This window comes from Engystomops pustulosus, chromosome 6 (assembly GCF_040894005.1).
Source record: "Engystomops pustulosus chromosome 6, aEngPut4.maternal, whole genome shotgun sequence".
Lineage (NCBI taxonomy): Eukaryota > Metazoa > Chordata > Amphibia > Anura > Leptodactylidae > Engystomops > Engystomops pustulosus.
The window spans coordinates 134,741,715-134,757,675 of record NC_092416.1 but is presented as its reverse complement, the minus strand read 5'-3'; the positions used below and the strand labels follow the sequence as shown (position 1 = coordinate 134,757,675).

Here is a 15,961-nt window from a genome sequence, read left to right as displayed (position 1 = left end):
GATTATTGTGTCCGATACGTTATGGTTTGGATAGTATACGCCGGATGCTCATGCCTGAGGAAGAAGGCGGAGGCTCTGAAACGTTGTAAAGGTTACTGGCATCTCATTAAACAAGTCCTGCTGCAGTGTGGATTGCTGAAGAAATTGGATAACCACGTCTATGGCCTCATATGCAATAAGAGAGAAGTTTTGTCGCCTTTTTGCTCCTGCTGAATAAAAAGCTGTTTTTAAGAATCAAGGAGGTGTGAATATAAAGAGTCATATGGTGTCTGTGGTAAAATATATTGCAGTTGTATTGGTGGCGGCCATGATGTGGTCTCTAAAAGGTTTGCCATCACTGCTCTAGGAGCTTAAATATTCCTCATGGGATATTTGAAAATTAGTTTTCTAAACTCCATGGCAATTTTTGAGGGGTTTTAGGTGCAAAAGCTATGTTTTTTTATTATAGCTATGATCTCATTCACTTCAACAAGAGGTGAAATGTAACATATCGGACCAAAAGTTGTGGTTCCTACTTTATTCTGATTGGTGGGCTTGACTGGTGTCACTCTCCCACACATCAGTCTATCCTGATGATAAATCACCAGTATCTATTACATAGAAATACGTTTCATTCCCTTAGTGACAACAACTTTGGGTTTTTATGGAGGCTGACATCAAGTCTTCCTGCAGCCCATGCTTTGTGGTGGAAGAGCAATAGCCCTTGGTGTTTGACCTCTTAGACTGAACAGCCATCTATGTCTAAGTGGTTTCAGAAGGCCCTGGTCCTCTTTGGCACCCAGTAGCATGACCATGAGGAAGTTATTATGTCACATGTCAACTAATGGTTACCTACAGCATATGCCAGAGGCATGGCCTTATAGCATCTGATTCACTTTCAGAAAGTATAATACACTGCACCACACAAGTCATGCAATGTATTTTACATGTTAAAAAATGTAAATTGTTCTAAAAAGAAAATAAGTAAACACACACACATTTTGACATTCACAACTGTACTAATCTGGGCTAGATAACTATAATAGTTTGGAGTCCCCCACTATTTTCAAATCCTGGACTAAAATGGTAGGTTTTTGAACTAGGTTTTTGACAAAGGAAATCTTTTCTGTCCAGCTGCTTTTGCTACTCCCTCAAACGTCATAGAATATGTAAAGAATGACTTAAACATATAAACCAAGAGCTTGTCCGTGGAAGTTTAGCTCCAAGTACAAGGATTCCCAGATGTGAGATGTTCTGGAGGAGCTGAGGGTGGGGACCTGGCACAGTGTCAGGATTTTCGCTGTTACATCTGTCTGGGAGACACAGCCCCACGTGTAGAATGAGCCCAGGGAAACATTGCCTTATTAGGAGGCTGAAGGAAAGCGGGAAGGATCTGTAGACCACTGACGGGGTTAAGGGGAGCTGTGTACATGCAACCAAACAACACGGAAACTACAACATGTAAAAGGTACATCAAAATATAACAATATAAGACAATAATTGGCATCAATCTTATATTATTAGCATACTCTCGCCCAAGGAGATTACAATCTAGAGGGCCTTACCTCCTGTGAACACCAGGCACATATTGGGCTGACAGCTAGACATTGCTGGCAGGAGCTCACCCCTCGTGAAGAGCAAATGGAAGCTGAAATATACAGATATTGCATATGTTACTTATGAGAAAATGTACATAGATGTAGTATACTGACATAATTTTCCTGCATAGAAAAGGGTTAACAACAGAAATGCAGGTCTGATTAGTTGCTAATTCTTCAGTTTAACAGTCAGAATCACAGCCTGTATATACCTTTATCATCCAAAAACCTCTGTGCCCTTGTACAATATATGACTGTACCAGGGAATCACTTGTAGACATTAGATTATATTGTGTTAGGTAAGAGACTAACTCTATCATACAGAAGCTGCTGACTTCCATGGTGTTAGTCTTTCTACACAGTAAATGGGAAGAGCAACAAGAGCTGCTGCGTGTTGGCTACTTTCCACTTCAAGTAGGGAACTCTCCTTTGATAACATTTATATGACCAAATAGGGCATATGCACAGGGGTTGCTGTGAAAGGACTAAGTATTTAACCTTAAAGGACATCTACCAACAGGATCAAAGATTGTAAACCAAACACACTGAAGTGATTGTCAACCTTACCTGTAACAGCATACACACCCAGATGGCTGTCAATCACTGATTAGGACTGCCCATTGGACTCTTAAGTGCACATAGAGCACCAATAAATCAATAAGTTATACTCAGTCTTTTTAGACAAAACTATGCATTATCCTGCACAACGCATCCTGTTTTATAACATTCTGTTAGTTACCTGAATATCATTTACACGTTACAGTTTCCCATTGAGGTATATTCAGGAATATTAGTACATGACTAAAAGCTATTTTTTGTAAATAAATTCCCTTTTTTTATTAAAGTGACACATTGGGGTTAAATATGAGTGAGCTAAGTGGTATTATATTTGTGGGAATAAGCAATACATATATACAGGGAGTTATAATCAGCTCCTGAAAGGGAAGGGGAAGGATAATGCCTAGAGTTCTAAAGATCAGACTGGGTTGTGGTAAGTGGATCCATGCCATATAGTATGTCAGTCTATGTAGCTTCCAGGTGATGTGGTTTTACTCCTGGTAATAAGATGAAAAGTGTGAATGCAGCAGTTAACTAATTACTTATCTCAATTCTGCACATCTTTCAGAGTGGGACAGAAATCAAGAAATTTCTACTGTCACACAATAATTCAAGTGTCAATATAAACAATATAAAATATTACAATTCCAAGTCTAATGGGAGGCACCCTAAAAAAAGGAGAGATTTTCGGGATCTGTGGAGTGTTGGCATATGCATATGGAGCACAAATTTTTCATGGTTCTTGAGAAACGGCAACTCCAGAATGCTGGAATTCTGCATGAGCAATACAGCCCCAGCACCCATATTTTGGAGGGCATGTCCCAGGGAACTTATGTCTGAGAACTGTTCTTTCTGGGAGGCATTGTGGATTTGTAGAGACATACCTCCAAACTTTCATAGCAAGAAAAAAGGACAAAATATGCAAAGCGCTATGAGCACTGCAGAATTTTTTTTGCCTTAAGCCACACCTTTTGCTCCACCATAACTTCACCTCCAGACAGTATTATTTCCCCCTTAGAGCCCTTCATCTCCTTCTCTTATATTGTGCCCCCAGCTCCCTCTCATATTAAAGCCCTCTTATGGTGCCCCTGAAGTTCCCCTCCTTTTTTTGCCTCCCCCAGCAGCTCCCCCTCTTCTTTTGCCTCCCCATTCCCCCCTCTTATTTTGCAACCCCAACAGCCCCCTTTCTTATTCTGCACACCCAGCAGCTCATCCTCAAGCAGCTTCCACTCTTATTGTGCCCCCACAGAAGATCCCCATCTTATTGTGCCCCAACAGTAAAATAATACTTTTCCCCGTTCCCCCGCAACAACTCCTCTCTCCTCTCTTTCTGCTGTATGTAGCAGTAAGGCCGACAGGCCTGGATGACATCATCACATGATGTCATCATCTGCCAGCTATGCTATGCAAAGCGGAAGCGGAGTAACAGTGCAGGGAGTTGCCGGCTCTATACATTATTACAGTAATAAACTCTGTTGGCGTCTCGAGTATGCTGGCAGAGTTGATGTCCCAGTACATACCTCCCGCCGTCCAGGACAGCAGGACACTAAGCAGGACTGTCTCAGTGGATCCAGGATGGTTGGGAGTTATGTAACGGATTCAGTGGGAAAGTCCTGGATCTCAGGGACTGTGCCACTGGCGCATATTAAATAGAGGTTCATTTTTTGGCACGCAGCAGAGAAGACAGCAACCTTAGGTTATCTGTACATGTTACGGATTCTGTGCAGATTTTACACACAGGTTGTGGTGCAGAAAATTTGCAGTATTATTCAGTAGCATTAATGTGAATGTGATTTGGAAAAATTAATGTACAAAAATTGTTGCTCAGAGCTGGAAATAAAATAATGATGATGTTACTTTTCTTCATGCTTTTTTTATATTGGGAGACTGAAAATCTGCAATAAATCTGCTTCAAATTTGTACCATGATGCGGAGTTGATACAGATTTTTGATTGAAATGACATCAGATCAGGTGAAATAAAACAGGTAAAAAATATGCTTAAAAACACAAAAAAATCCACATGAAAAATGCAAACAGGCGTATTGGGTACACATTTTCATGCAGATTTTCTGCACTACAATCCAGAAAGCCTTAACTTTTTTTCTGTTAGACCAAAATATAGAGGAAGTAAGTGTTTGTGTGAAGGGGGTTAGGGGCAATAAATGTTGGGGCACAATAGGGGTGAATTATATTTAAGCGGACCACAGGGGTGGAGTCTTTAAACAGTGAGTGCATAGGGTGCCCAATAAGTGGCTTAATACAGTGTTGGGAGGTAATATGCAATGTTGGCCCTTTAGAGGGGATTATTGGTGTGGGGGGTGGGATAAGAATCAGGGCAAAAGGCATGGCCTAAAAATAGGCTGTGCAACCCACAACTGATACAGTGTGCATCACAAAAAATAAAAGACACTTTTACAGCTTGTATGAAGGGGGTGCGGACAGCCGGCAGGGAATGGGAATGGGTCCCTGCGCACACTCGCTTCGGATGGCAAATTTTCCTGTCCCTGTGCACACTCGCTTCAGATGGCAAATTTTCAGATATGAAAATCCGCCTGCTGTGTTTATTTTTACGCCAGGCCGACAGATAAGCTCTACGCAGGAGAAGCCTCTAGATGTATCCGTCTGCTCCAGAGCAGCGACAGGACTATCATCCGCTAACGCACGATGATAAATAACCCCGACAGTCAGTTAAAAAAAAGGAAGTGTGCATTAATCCATTACATTGCATTTAATGCAGTGTGTGTTGCCGGTAAAAAAAAAACAGATAGCACTCGTTCATTTATCATGACCACACCCTCTACAACCCGTAAAAACTATTTGATTCAGAGTGTTTAGCAGATCCATAAAACAATTTATTCTTATTAGCAAAAATGATACAGTGAATTTATGATGAATTCTTCTTTTTAGAGGAAGAAATACAAAAATGTATCAGCCAGATGGACATCATTGACACAGGGCACATTTACTAAGAATGTAGGAAACTACACTAAAAGTGCTCTGCTGGTGTATAACACTCATTAAGAACGTGCGCCAGATATCATGAATCTAGTGCTTCCCTGCACTGGCCCAACAGAGTTCACCAACTTTTTTGTGTTGCACCTTTACCACAGAACGCCCCCTAATTTGTGTTGCATGGTGGCTAGTGCAGCCGCGCCACATAACGAGACACTTCTTAAATACCTGTGCAAGCAGCTTATACCTATGAGAACATGCAAAGTACCACAGAAAACTGGCGCAAAGCCCTTCGTAAATGTGTCCCATAGAATGCAGTCATATAACTTTTTTCTTGGGACAATCCATATGTTTGCATTTAGGAAAGTGAGTGAAATATATGTAGAATGAGGGTATAATTGTTTTTTGTACTTTACATCTCTTTGTTGAATGGAACTGTTCTCCAAATTAAAGGAAATTTTCAGACAGATGTGGAGACATGCCAAACAATGACATAGACTATATAGAAGGAACATGCGTCTGACTCGTGTGTGATTACATACATCTTGTATATATCTATATACTGGACCCATAAGAAGACCTATCTATCTGATCAATCAATATTTTATTTAATATATTTAAATAAAAATACAATTCCTTCACAAACCAGAGAAACACTCCAGTACATTTCTATACATCTCCTGTAGTTCTATAGCAATGAGCATTATGAATCATCACATGGTGGTAGAACTACTCCTCCCAGCATACTCTTCTACAACAGTCTGTTGTGAAGCAACATCTAGCAATACATTTAGCTATTACGGACCTACAACTCCCAGCATATCCTGACATGAGTTTGTAGAAGTAAAACTCCCAGTGGCTCCTGTGCTAAAAGCTATATTTTGGCCAAGAGCTAACGCATGGCGGGTAGCAACTTGCAACTTTACAGAATGGCAATAATAACCTATACTTACATAGTGCAAACAGCACTTTACAAGATAAGGAAGCAATACACATACATCATCCCTGAGCATAAGAGCTTACAATCTAGGAGTGGGCACTACATTTCTCAATACATAACATTATACATCTAATGCAAATTGTCTGTCCACTTACCACAGCTTATAGAAGAGACCAGTAACACAAGGATCAGACCTCTGTACATAAGACACATCATTGTCACTCAGAATATGGGGAAGGGGAAGCAGTTCCTTGAGCTCCCAACCAGCTTGTATGCTGACAATCAGCTGGGCGCTGGAGTGTAAGTACCAACTCTAGTCATCACAACTCCTCCCTTGTCCCATGTTCACACCCTGCAACTCCTTCACTCATCCTTACTAGACCCCTTTAGTTAAACTTATTCTGCTTACTGCTGCCCCCTTTTGGCTAATTTGCAAAATGGAGGTAATAAGTTCTAACACTGATACTGTATTGCTACTGTATTGATTTGAAATAGTTAAAATATTTAATATGAAATATAACAATTATAGAAAAACTTTTTTTTAACACATAACATGAATGCAACACTGCAAAATTGTATTTCCCTGATAAATGATAGAACCAAGACCACATGTACACTAGATTAAAGCAAAGGAAGCTTGTGGTAAATGTGTGTAGTAGAGTTGGTGTAGGACACTGGCATTTAGCAAGATATTTAGCTTGGATAAACATAAAAATTTGTGATTATTTGACTTGTGTTAACATACGTATACTGTGATTTCATATTGAATACAGCAGTATGCCCAGCATTGTAATATTACATTTTAGCTTTTTTTTTTTTAGTTATTTTTCATCTACTTTTGGCTTTGGCTTAAAAATCTGTACCAAAATATAGCAAAGACTCCAAATGTGTCTAAGCATTTATTTCATTTATTGTATATATATATATATATATATATATATATATATATATATATACACAAAATAAAACACACATAAATATACACACTATACATATATATACAATGTGGCCTAATATTGATCACTCCCCAGATCCATCTGTCTAGGTGACAGAACTGGCTCTACAAATGGTCACCCAATGTTCCAGCACCTTATGGGTTCATTTTAGTCACCGCATCATGTCACAAAAAAACTGATGGTACTTCTTGTTTTTAAATAAATCTTCCCCATAGAAGAATTTTAGCGTGTGTTTGTGAGCTTCAGATAACCCGTTGCTGTTTCATGAGAAATCTAAAAATGGAGAGAGATTATCAGCTCTTGTGGTGGCTGTAGTGTGACATGAACTTAGTATGGAGGAAGTATGGAGAGCGTTTGATAACTAAAGAAGAACTCAGTATAAGTCTACAGAAAGGGAAAGAAAGAAAAGTGCTAAATGATTGCAGTTTTTTTTCCATATAATTAAGGTAAACCTTGAAGCAATATGCCAGAATACACTGCTGAAAAATAATTTTAGTGACTGCACAGACAGGTAGTTATTTTTTGTGTATAAAAATTCTGGTTTTGCTTTAATAGGAATTGGCTCCCTATGCACCAAACTATGGTGGAGCTTGTGCTGGGCTAGTGTCCATACACAGAAGGCAATCTGAAGGAGCTGAGCTAAGAGAAGACAGAAAGTGGTAACATTATATCAGGGCATATCAAGTTGTACATTGTGGTTAACTAGAGGGACTTGTTAACGTCATAAAAGATCTGGACGGGGCAAGCCTAAATGCATATGTACCACATTCTGCGTAGCAGGTACAAGTAATATATTTTTCATGTGTTTCTGTAGCTGCATATGAATAATACTATTGTTTTTGGTGCAAGTGAGTGCATAACCAGTAGGGTGAAGGTGTATGTGGGCGTATCTGTACCTATTACATCCAGTGACAAAAGGCGACATGTCCACAGATTCAGAGGCGTAACTAGGAGAGGCAGGGCCCCATAGCAGACTTCTCAATGGGGCTTTCTTCCCACTTTGAAATATACATATTACACTCATATATATACACATACACACATTTATATACCTACATACATAAACATACAATTCTTCACTCATACACACATATTTATTATCTAACACACATACGTGTGTAAGATAATAAATAAGGTAAGCTATTATATATGTATATGTCCCCTATTATATTTGTATATGTCCCCTATGACTTGTAAACCTCTACGGAATTTGATGGCGCTGTATAAATAAATTTCATTATTATTATTAGATTATTATTCTTATGACGTGGCCTCCTGACAATGTGGGCTCCACTGTAGTTACACCCCTGCACAGATTGTAGTTGTTCTCTTTAACCTTATCTTCTCCATTAGGCCCATGCACTTCTTCCAGCCACACCAGGTCTATTTTTACTTTTTAATTTCTTTACTTTTCCATTGTCCTCTCAATCCTGGTCCCCTGTAGTGTCATCTTTCTGCTACTCCTAAGACTGCGCCCCCAAGTAAGTACTGTAATAGTTCTCTAACTGAGACTCCTTGAAAATGTTAGTAGCACTTAGTAGTTAGTAGCAATAAGCCCCCCATCATTCTGGCCCTCAGGGTATAACCAGTGTATAATGCATGTATATGTATTTAATATATATAATGCCCAGGTATGTATAATGATGGTTGCACATGCTACACTGTCCCAGTTGTTCCCCATATAATGATCCCCAATTATGTCCCCTGCAAAGCATAACACTCCCATTGTGGCCCCGATGAATGAAGCTCATGATTTATAATGACTCCCCGTGATGGCTTCCACACAGTAAACGGTTCCCACGCTTTACATAAAACACTTTTCTTTACACTTAATAATGGCCAATAAATGTGCCCCACACACACTGTATGTTCCCCCTCCCCCTTTTGTGGCCCCCACATTTGATTATGCATCCTCATTGTGACCCCCTACATTTAATAATGAAAAAAGTTAATATGTACCACTCTCGATGGCCAGCCATCTTGCCCCATCCGTTGTAAGTGAATAGGAGCTAAGAGCCTCCTCCTAATGATGTCATCTTGCCTCCTGGAGGTAACTTAGTGTACTAACAGACACTGATGAAGTGGGCACTACCTGCTCCACCATTGGCATGAATTCATGCTGCATCCTCTGGAGCACCTTTCAAAGTATACTCCCCATGGAGGGAGGGGGGGTGGGGGGGCCTACGGGTTTGGCTTAAAGTGATATTCCTGAGTGACGAGGTGACCAAATGTTGACTCTTCACAATATCAAAATGGCTTTGTTTTGAAAATCCTCTGGTGTTTTTTTTCTAGAAAACAAATCATTATACTAAACGGTGTGTGAAAAGGGTTTCTAGATTAAGAAAAAAAAGTAACCTTTTTCAGAAAATGCACCCACCTCCGTGGCTATAGAGCCGTGCTTGGCAACCTATCACTATTTAAATGATATGGGATAAATCCTGTATATCAGTGGTCCATCGTTTGTGACCCGCTCTTTGCGGTTGACTCCGCGCATGTGCCGATGACAGTAGAAAGGGCTGAAAGAAATTTGCAGCCTGGACAGTCGGCTCATACGTAGGACTGTAGAGAGACACAGGGAGGGGTAATAGCTGTAAAAACAATGGCTAGTACACGTTGAAAATGCATGTTGCTGTGCATGGAACCTTAAAATGGCTCTGTTTAGACATAACTGTGGATAGTTCATTCATATCTTGATATATGTTTTCTTACTCTCCCTGTTTGCTTTCTTGGGCAATGGAGGGTTTCCGTTACTTGAAACCTGGTAGGCTATCCCCTTTGATCTTTTTAGACAAAAGACCCAGCGCACTACGTTCCAAAGGCGGTTTATTAAATGAATAATAAAATAAATAAATAAAATAGATTAAGATCAAGACGCGTTTCGGACCCGAACTGGGTCCTTCTTCAGTTGATTTTACAAGGTCAGTTTGTAGGCAACCATTAAATACATATTTTTTGGCGCGTTCCCGGTACCGGAGTGGGAAGCGTCATACAGGATTAACAGTGGATGACCGGTGTCATCGATCTGAATCGTAAGTGAACGTGAATCATCTATAGTAAAAATAGTAATAAGCATAAATATTGACATGATATAAAAAATCATGCGAAGATATGTGTTGTGCCATTAGCACGACGTAAGAAGGTGAGTGCACATTTAGCTTGAGCACTAAACCACCATTGCCGTGAGGTTACTACACATCGAGCGCCCCCGCTCTCTTCTTTCTTTTTCTTTCATCTCTCTGTTTGCTTTCTTGAGTAATTCAACTCAACAGGACCACAAAAATATCTAACTAGTTACAGTAAAAACACAACAAAACTCCAAAAAATACACATCATGGGACCTAAAACAACAGATATGCATGTTTGAAGCCAATTAAAACAACTCTCTATTTGGGAAGAAAGGCAAATCTGATCAAACCCACATACACTTGCTGAGAACCATATCTCAAAAAGCCTTGTGTTATTTCATTACTGTGGTATTCCTACTAAAGTTGTATGAGTAAATTGACCACTGGTAGGTATCATTTTCCTTGTCATTGTGATGTGTCACACAGATTGGTATTGTCCAATAACTGCTCAGTGTCAGTATACATAGGGATTAACTTTGTTGACAACCCGGGGTAAAGGTAATATGCAGGTTATGCATACATTTCCAGGTAGAATAACAGAGGGATGGTACAATAGTTGTTATTTGATATAGGCAAGGAACAGAGATCTTACTAGATCTGTCCATAACACACAAATGAAGTAACCTTGAAAAGTCTAGAGACGAAATGTAACAAAAAGAAAATATGACATGTGTTTAAGAGGATGCCATATGAATTATATTCCTAGGGTGCGTTCACAAGTGGTGTTCCAACGCATGCGTTTTAGATGCATTCATCAGTACGCCACGTGTGAACACACCCTTAGTATTACTGAAAGTCTTTGTTATACACCTACTCTCCAGACCTTGCATTAGGTATATCAGTATTTACCAGTTTTGTGTATGATGCCCCTTTAGGTTCAAGTTGAAATAAATAAAAGAAATCTTTATTTTCTCTTTATTATGATCGCCATCATATTCCGCAGAGCTTTATACATGGTCTACGTATACAAACATAATAAGACATGACAGAGCAATAACATAGGATGGAATATAAAGGGCTTGCTCACAAGAGCTTACAATCTATGAGGATGTGACACAGGAAGCTTGTGGACTGTCGCTTCCTACTTGTTGCCTATCTAGGATACACATGCTCTCTGTAACCAGCAATGGGTGTTATTTCACGGAATGTAGTCTCTTGGTTCGAACTACAATCACAATCATCTTGAAATCGAAGGGACATCATAGAAGAAATACAAAATAGAAAAAATACAACTAGTGAAATGTGTATGAACATACAATCTAGCAAAAGGAAGCATTGGTTGTTCAGATTGTCAAATATCCTTTCAAAAATCATCATTATAGTTTATACGGTTGAAAAAAGACCATCAAGTTCAACCAAGGAAGGGAAGGGATTGCATGAGGAAGGGATTTAGGGGAAACAATTCTATATAACATAACCATCAATGTTATTTAGGTGTAAAACGGCATCCAGACCCTTCTTGAAGCTCTCTGCTGTCCCTGCTATGACCAGCGCCTGAGGCAGGCTATTCCACAGTTTGACAGTTCTCATAGTAAAAAAGCCCTGCCGCCTCTGGTGATTAAACCTTGTTGCCCCCTTGTCTTTTGATTTGATTTAATCTGAAACAACTTACCACCATATTTTTTGTATGGACCATTCATATATTTATATAAATTAATCATGTCCCCTCGTAGTCGTCTCCAGACTAAATAAATCTAGTTGTTTTAATCTTTCCTCATAACTAAGACCCTTTACACCCATTATCATTTTTGTTGAACCCTCTCCAGCTCCAGGGCATCTTTTTTATGGACCGGTGCCCAGAACTGGACAGCATATTCCAGATGTGGCCGAACCAGTGCCTTGTATAGTGGTAATATTACATCCCTATCACGAGAGTCCATACCACTTTTGATACCTGACAAGATCCTGCTGGCTTTAGAGGCAGCTGATTGACATTGCATGCTGTTATTTAATTTATGATCTACTAGTGCACCCAGGTCCTTCTCAACAAGGTACTCTCCCAGATTTACTCTCCCAAGGACATATTTTGCCTTTGGATTATTAGCCCCTAGGTGCATAACCATACATTTATCCACATCGAACCTCATTTGACAAGTGGATGACCATCTAGAAGCTCTACCATCTACCATCTAGTAACTCCCTATTCCAACTCACTCGAACACCAGAGGTTTACCTGGGCCACTTGTACCTCATTAAAGCTCAGATAAAAAAATGCCATGAATTAAAGAAGAAACACACAGTATACCAGATCATAGCTGCTTTAGGTTTACAATTGTGTGGACTACTGACTGTTGAAAAATCGTATTAATTTATGCGCAACATTTTTATTACAGAAAACCAGCATAGGGGGATTACACAATTTAGTTAATTTTTTACAAATGTTTTTAAAGAATACAGCGTGGATGATGAATCTACATACAGTTTTAGTACACACATTAGATAATCACAATAGAAATCCCTCCCCTCAATGTGTAGACACTGGGACTTTGAGTGCCCCTGTCTGTTGCATTGTGTAATTGCACTGGTTGAACACCATGTTCCTGCTCTATTACTTGTTTTATTTATATAGAAAGTCTGCCATATAACACAGCTATCCTTTATATAAGTACCTACAGTGGGTGCGGTAAGTATTCAGATCCCTTTTAATTTTTCAATCTTTGCTTCACTGTAGTTAATCGCTAAGATCAAAAAAGTGCTTTTGTTCCTCATTAATGTACACTCTGCTCCCCATGTTGACAGAAAAAACTGAAATGTAGATAAATTAGCAAAAATAGCTACATTTCTGTTTTTTTCTGTTAAGATGGGGTGCACAAAAAAAAGAACTTTTTTGATCTTGACCACAATGAAACAAAGGAAAATTTAAAGGGGTCTTCCCTTCCCCACTGTTTACTGCTGATCAATGACTGTCATCAAAGTGAGATTTGTTCTTTGTTACATACCCATTTCAGTTACTTCTTATGATGTTAGATATTGATCAACTCAGGGGCATAACTACAGCGGTAGCAGCCATAACAGCCGCTATGGGGCACGCAGTGTCAGGGGGCCCTGTCATCCAACCTGAAACAATAAAGAATGGAGGATGTGCACCATTATATCTATATTGTACTGCACATTGTCCAGCATAATATGTATATAACATATACTGTGATGTATATATGCAGTATCTGTGATGTGTATAAGGTGTCTGTATACACTGTATGTGTGTATGTTACATATGGCACTGTATGTGTGTGTATATGCTGTGTGTGCACATGAGTGTATTTATATGTGATTGTAACTCGCATGTGTGAGTATACTAATATGTATATTTTGTAAGTGGGAAGTGGGGCCCTATGCAGTAGCCTGCTAGGGGGCCCTGACTCTTCTAGTTATGCCACTGGGTCCACTACACGCTTGTCATGTGTATCTGTGCCTAAACAAACATGATAAAAGTTAGTACTTATGGTGCAGTACCACAAGTATCAGAATGACTCGTCAAAACACGTCTAGAATATTACCCCTGACTTGAACAAGTCATAGTCCAAAGCAACTAAAGTAGTGAAGTCTATCCCCTCTCTCTACTATGATAATGAGAGGATGTGCGATTACCCTAATGACATAGTTTAGTAACTTAGGAAGGTCAGGTAGACAGGGGACAGTTCCAGAGAAGGAATTAGTAGTCAATCTATACGTGTTGTCTGAGGGGGAAGGAATGAGTCTGTTGTCTAGAGGAAATTAAATATTGTATCGCTCTGAATAAACTTTTCCCTCTCTGGTCCATGATTCATCCCCATGAGACATAACATGTGGTTCAACCTAGAAGGCAGACACAAGAGGAAGGGAGTTTGTAACACTCCATCCATGAATGGGCGACAGCCTAATTTCTACCCCCACCCTCCCATCTTGTCAGTTTAAATAAATGCATCTCTATGTCCAAAATGGAAATATATTTTATACATTACGGAAAGAATTAATATTATATGTATGCCAGTTTACATGTATACAAGTCCTCTTTCTCGCAAAAAATGGTGTTCATTTACATGAATCTTGTTAAACGTCAAAAAGCTGGTGTATATAACAGCTAGGCTGTAAGCCAGCTCCTGCATGGCATATATTTCAGATTCTGCCACAAGGATATCCCGTGATGGAGCCAATGATTAAGGCTACTGCACCCCAACCACGATCCTCTCCACTGTGGATTCCCTAGATTCTAGGACTACGACCGGTGAGACAAAACTTTACTTTTAGTTCATATGGAAAATTGCCATGCATACAGAAGGCCTAAAAGACTGCATTGTATGGTCTTGCACTCATTCCTGTTTGTATGTTTTGGGGGAGGGGTGCTTGACAACTATAGAAAATAAGTCTCTTTGTTTGGAGTTTCTGTTGGGTAATACAGGTGACAATGATCCTTTCACCTTGACATGGCCATTCTTTGACTCATGGTTTCTTTTAATAGTTAACCAAATTTTTGGAGCCATAGACTGAAAGAAGTAATTATTGTTTGCAATGGACATAGCTGCAGGGCAGCCAAGTGTATTAGTTTATATAAGAACACAATAACTGGATCACGGTAGGCAAAGCTTATGTATTGTTCTGCCTAATCCAAGACTTGAGCACTCCCCCACCCCCTGGAATTACAATATATTGCTTTACAGTACACTAAATAGATCTTTTCGAATGTCTTCTGTAACATTTTTTTTTAGCACAACATATGGTTTTATGAAAGCCAACTACCTGGCCAAGCACAGACACCCAGGTCTATTCAAAATGTGGGTCTGAAATGCTGTAAATGATAACATGAACAGCTGATCAAGTTAATCTGAGGCAGGATGGGGGGTACCCATTATTTAACCCACATTCCATGACCAAAATTGAGCTATCCCCCTCTCTATGGAACAACTATGGGAACTAAGATGACTGCGTGGCCCAGTAATGTTATTTAACAACTCTAAGCTTCAAAAAAAAAATCCCAAATGTCTGTAGGATCAACAATACCACAATTTACATATACTAGTCTAGATGTTATATGGAGACTTGTGCTGCTTTGCGCAGGTTGCCTATTACCTTTCAAATACAGTTGAAACTAATTCCTCCAATCCACAAAGCTCTCCACAATTCTGCACCTCCCCACATTTCCACACCCACCTCAGTCTATCCCCCTACCCATGTTCTTCTATCTACCAGCAATCTAAGATCATTATACTCTTTAATTCGAACCTCACACCCTAGACCAGTGATGGCGAACCTTGTAGAGCCTGAGTGCCTAAACTTCAACCAAAAGCCACTTATTTATTGCAAAGTGCCAGCGCAGCAATTTAAGCAGTAATTTATTTCTCCTTGTTCTTTGACAACTTTCAATTGTTCTGCCTCCTAAAGACACCAACGCAGCTGAAAGGAGGAGGGCAAATTTGTCTATCATTGTAGGAAGATTCTTTGAGTCCTGTCTGGTGAACTTCATGCTGGGGTGATGGCCTGAGTGCCCACAGAGAGTGCTCCGAGTGCCGCCTCTGGCACCAGTGCCATAGGTTCGCCACCACTGCCCTAGACTATACGCTTCAAACATGCCCTAAAAGAAACATTATTTTCAATAACCCCACTGTTTACTCCTCCAGTTTATATTTTCCTTCCACATTTCATTTCAATACACAGATTACTCTCCTGGCCCATGCACAATGGATTATGTACATAAAGATGGCGGCTGGTGATGGTTATGCAGGAGCATTATTTATTTATTCCTATCCCTTATAAAGAAAGGCTGGAGCATTGTACAAGCACTGCCACCTCCTAGCAGAGGGTTAAATAAGTGAGCACAGTGTCCAGTATGCTGTGGCAGACCTTTGTGCTATGGTGGGTTCATACAGAAAGACTAC

The 15,961-nt window shown here is 39.7% G+C and overlaps 1 protein-coding gene across 1 annotated transcript in view; it reads right to left on the bottom strand.

Annotated features, from left to right (window-relative positions):
• The window catches only part of ITGB3 (integrin subunit beta 3), a 55,549-nt gene extending 49,209 nt beyond the window's left edge, over positions 1–6,340 (bottom strand). The window contains exons 1-2 of the mRNA XM_072111142.1: positions 6,184–6,340; positions 1,545–1,627 (exon numbers count right to left, since the gene is read on the bottom strand). Of these exons, the coding sequence (XP_071967243.1) occupies positions 1,545–1,627; positions 6,184–6,244 (144 nt within the window). The 5' untranslated portion in view covers positions 6,245–6,340. The remainder of the gene's footprint in view (positions 1–1,544; positions 1,628–6,183) is intronic.
• Between the last annotated feature and the right edge of the window lie 9,621 nt (positions 6,341–15,961).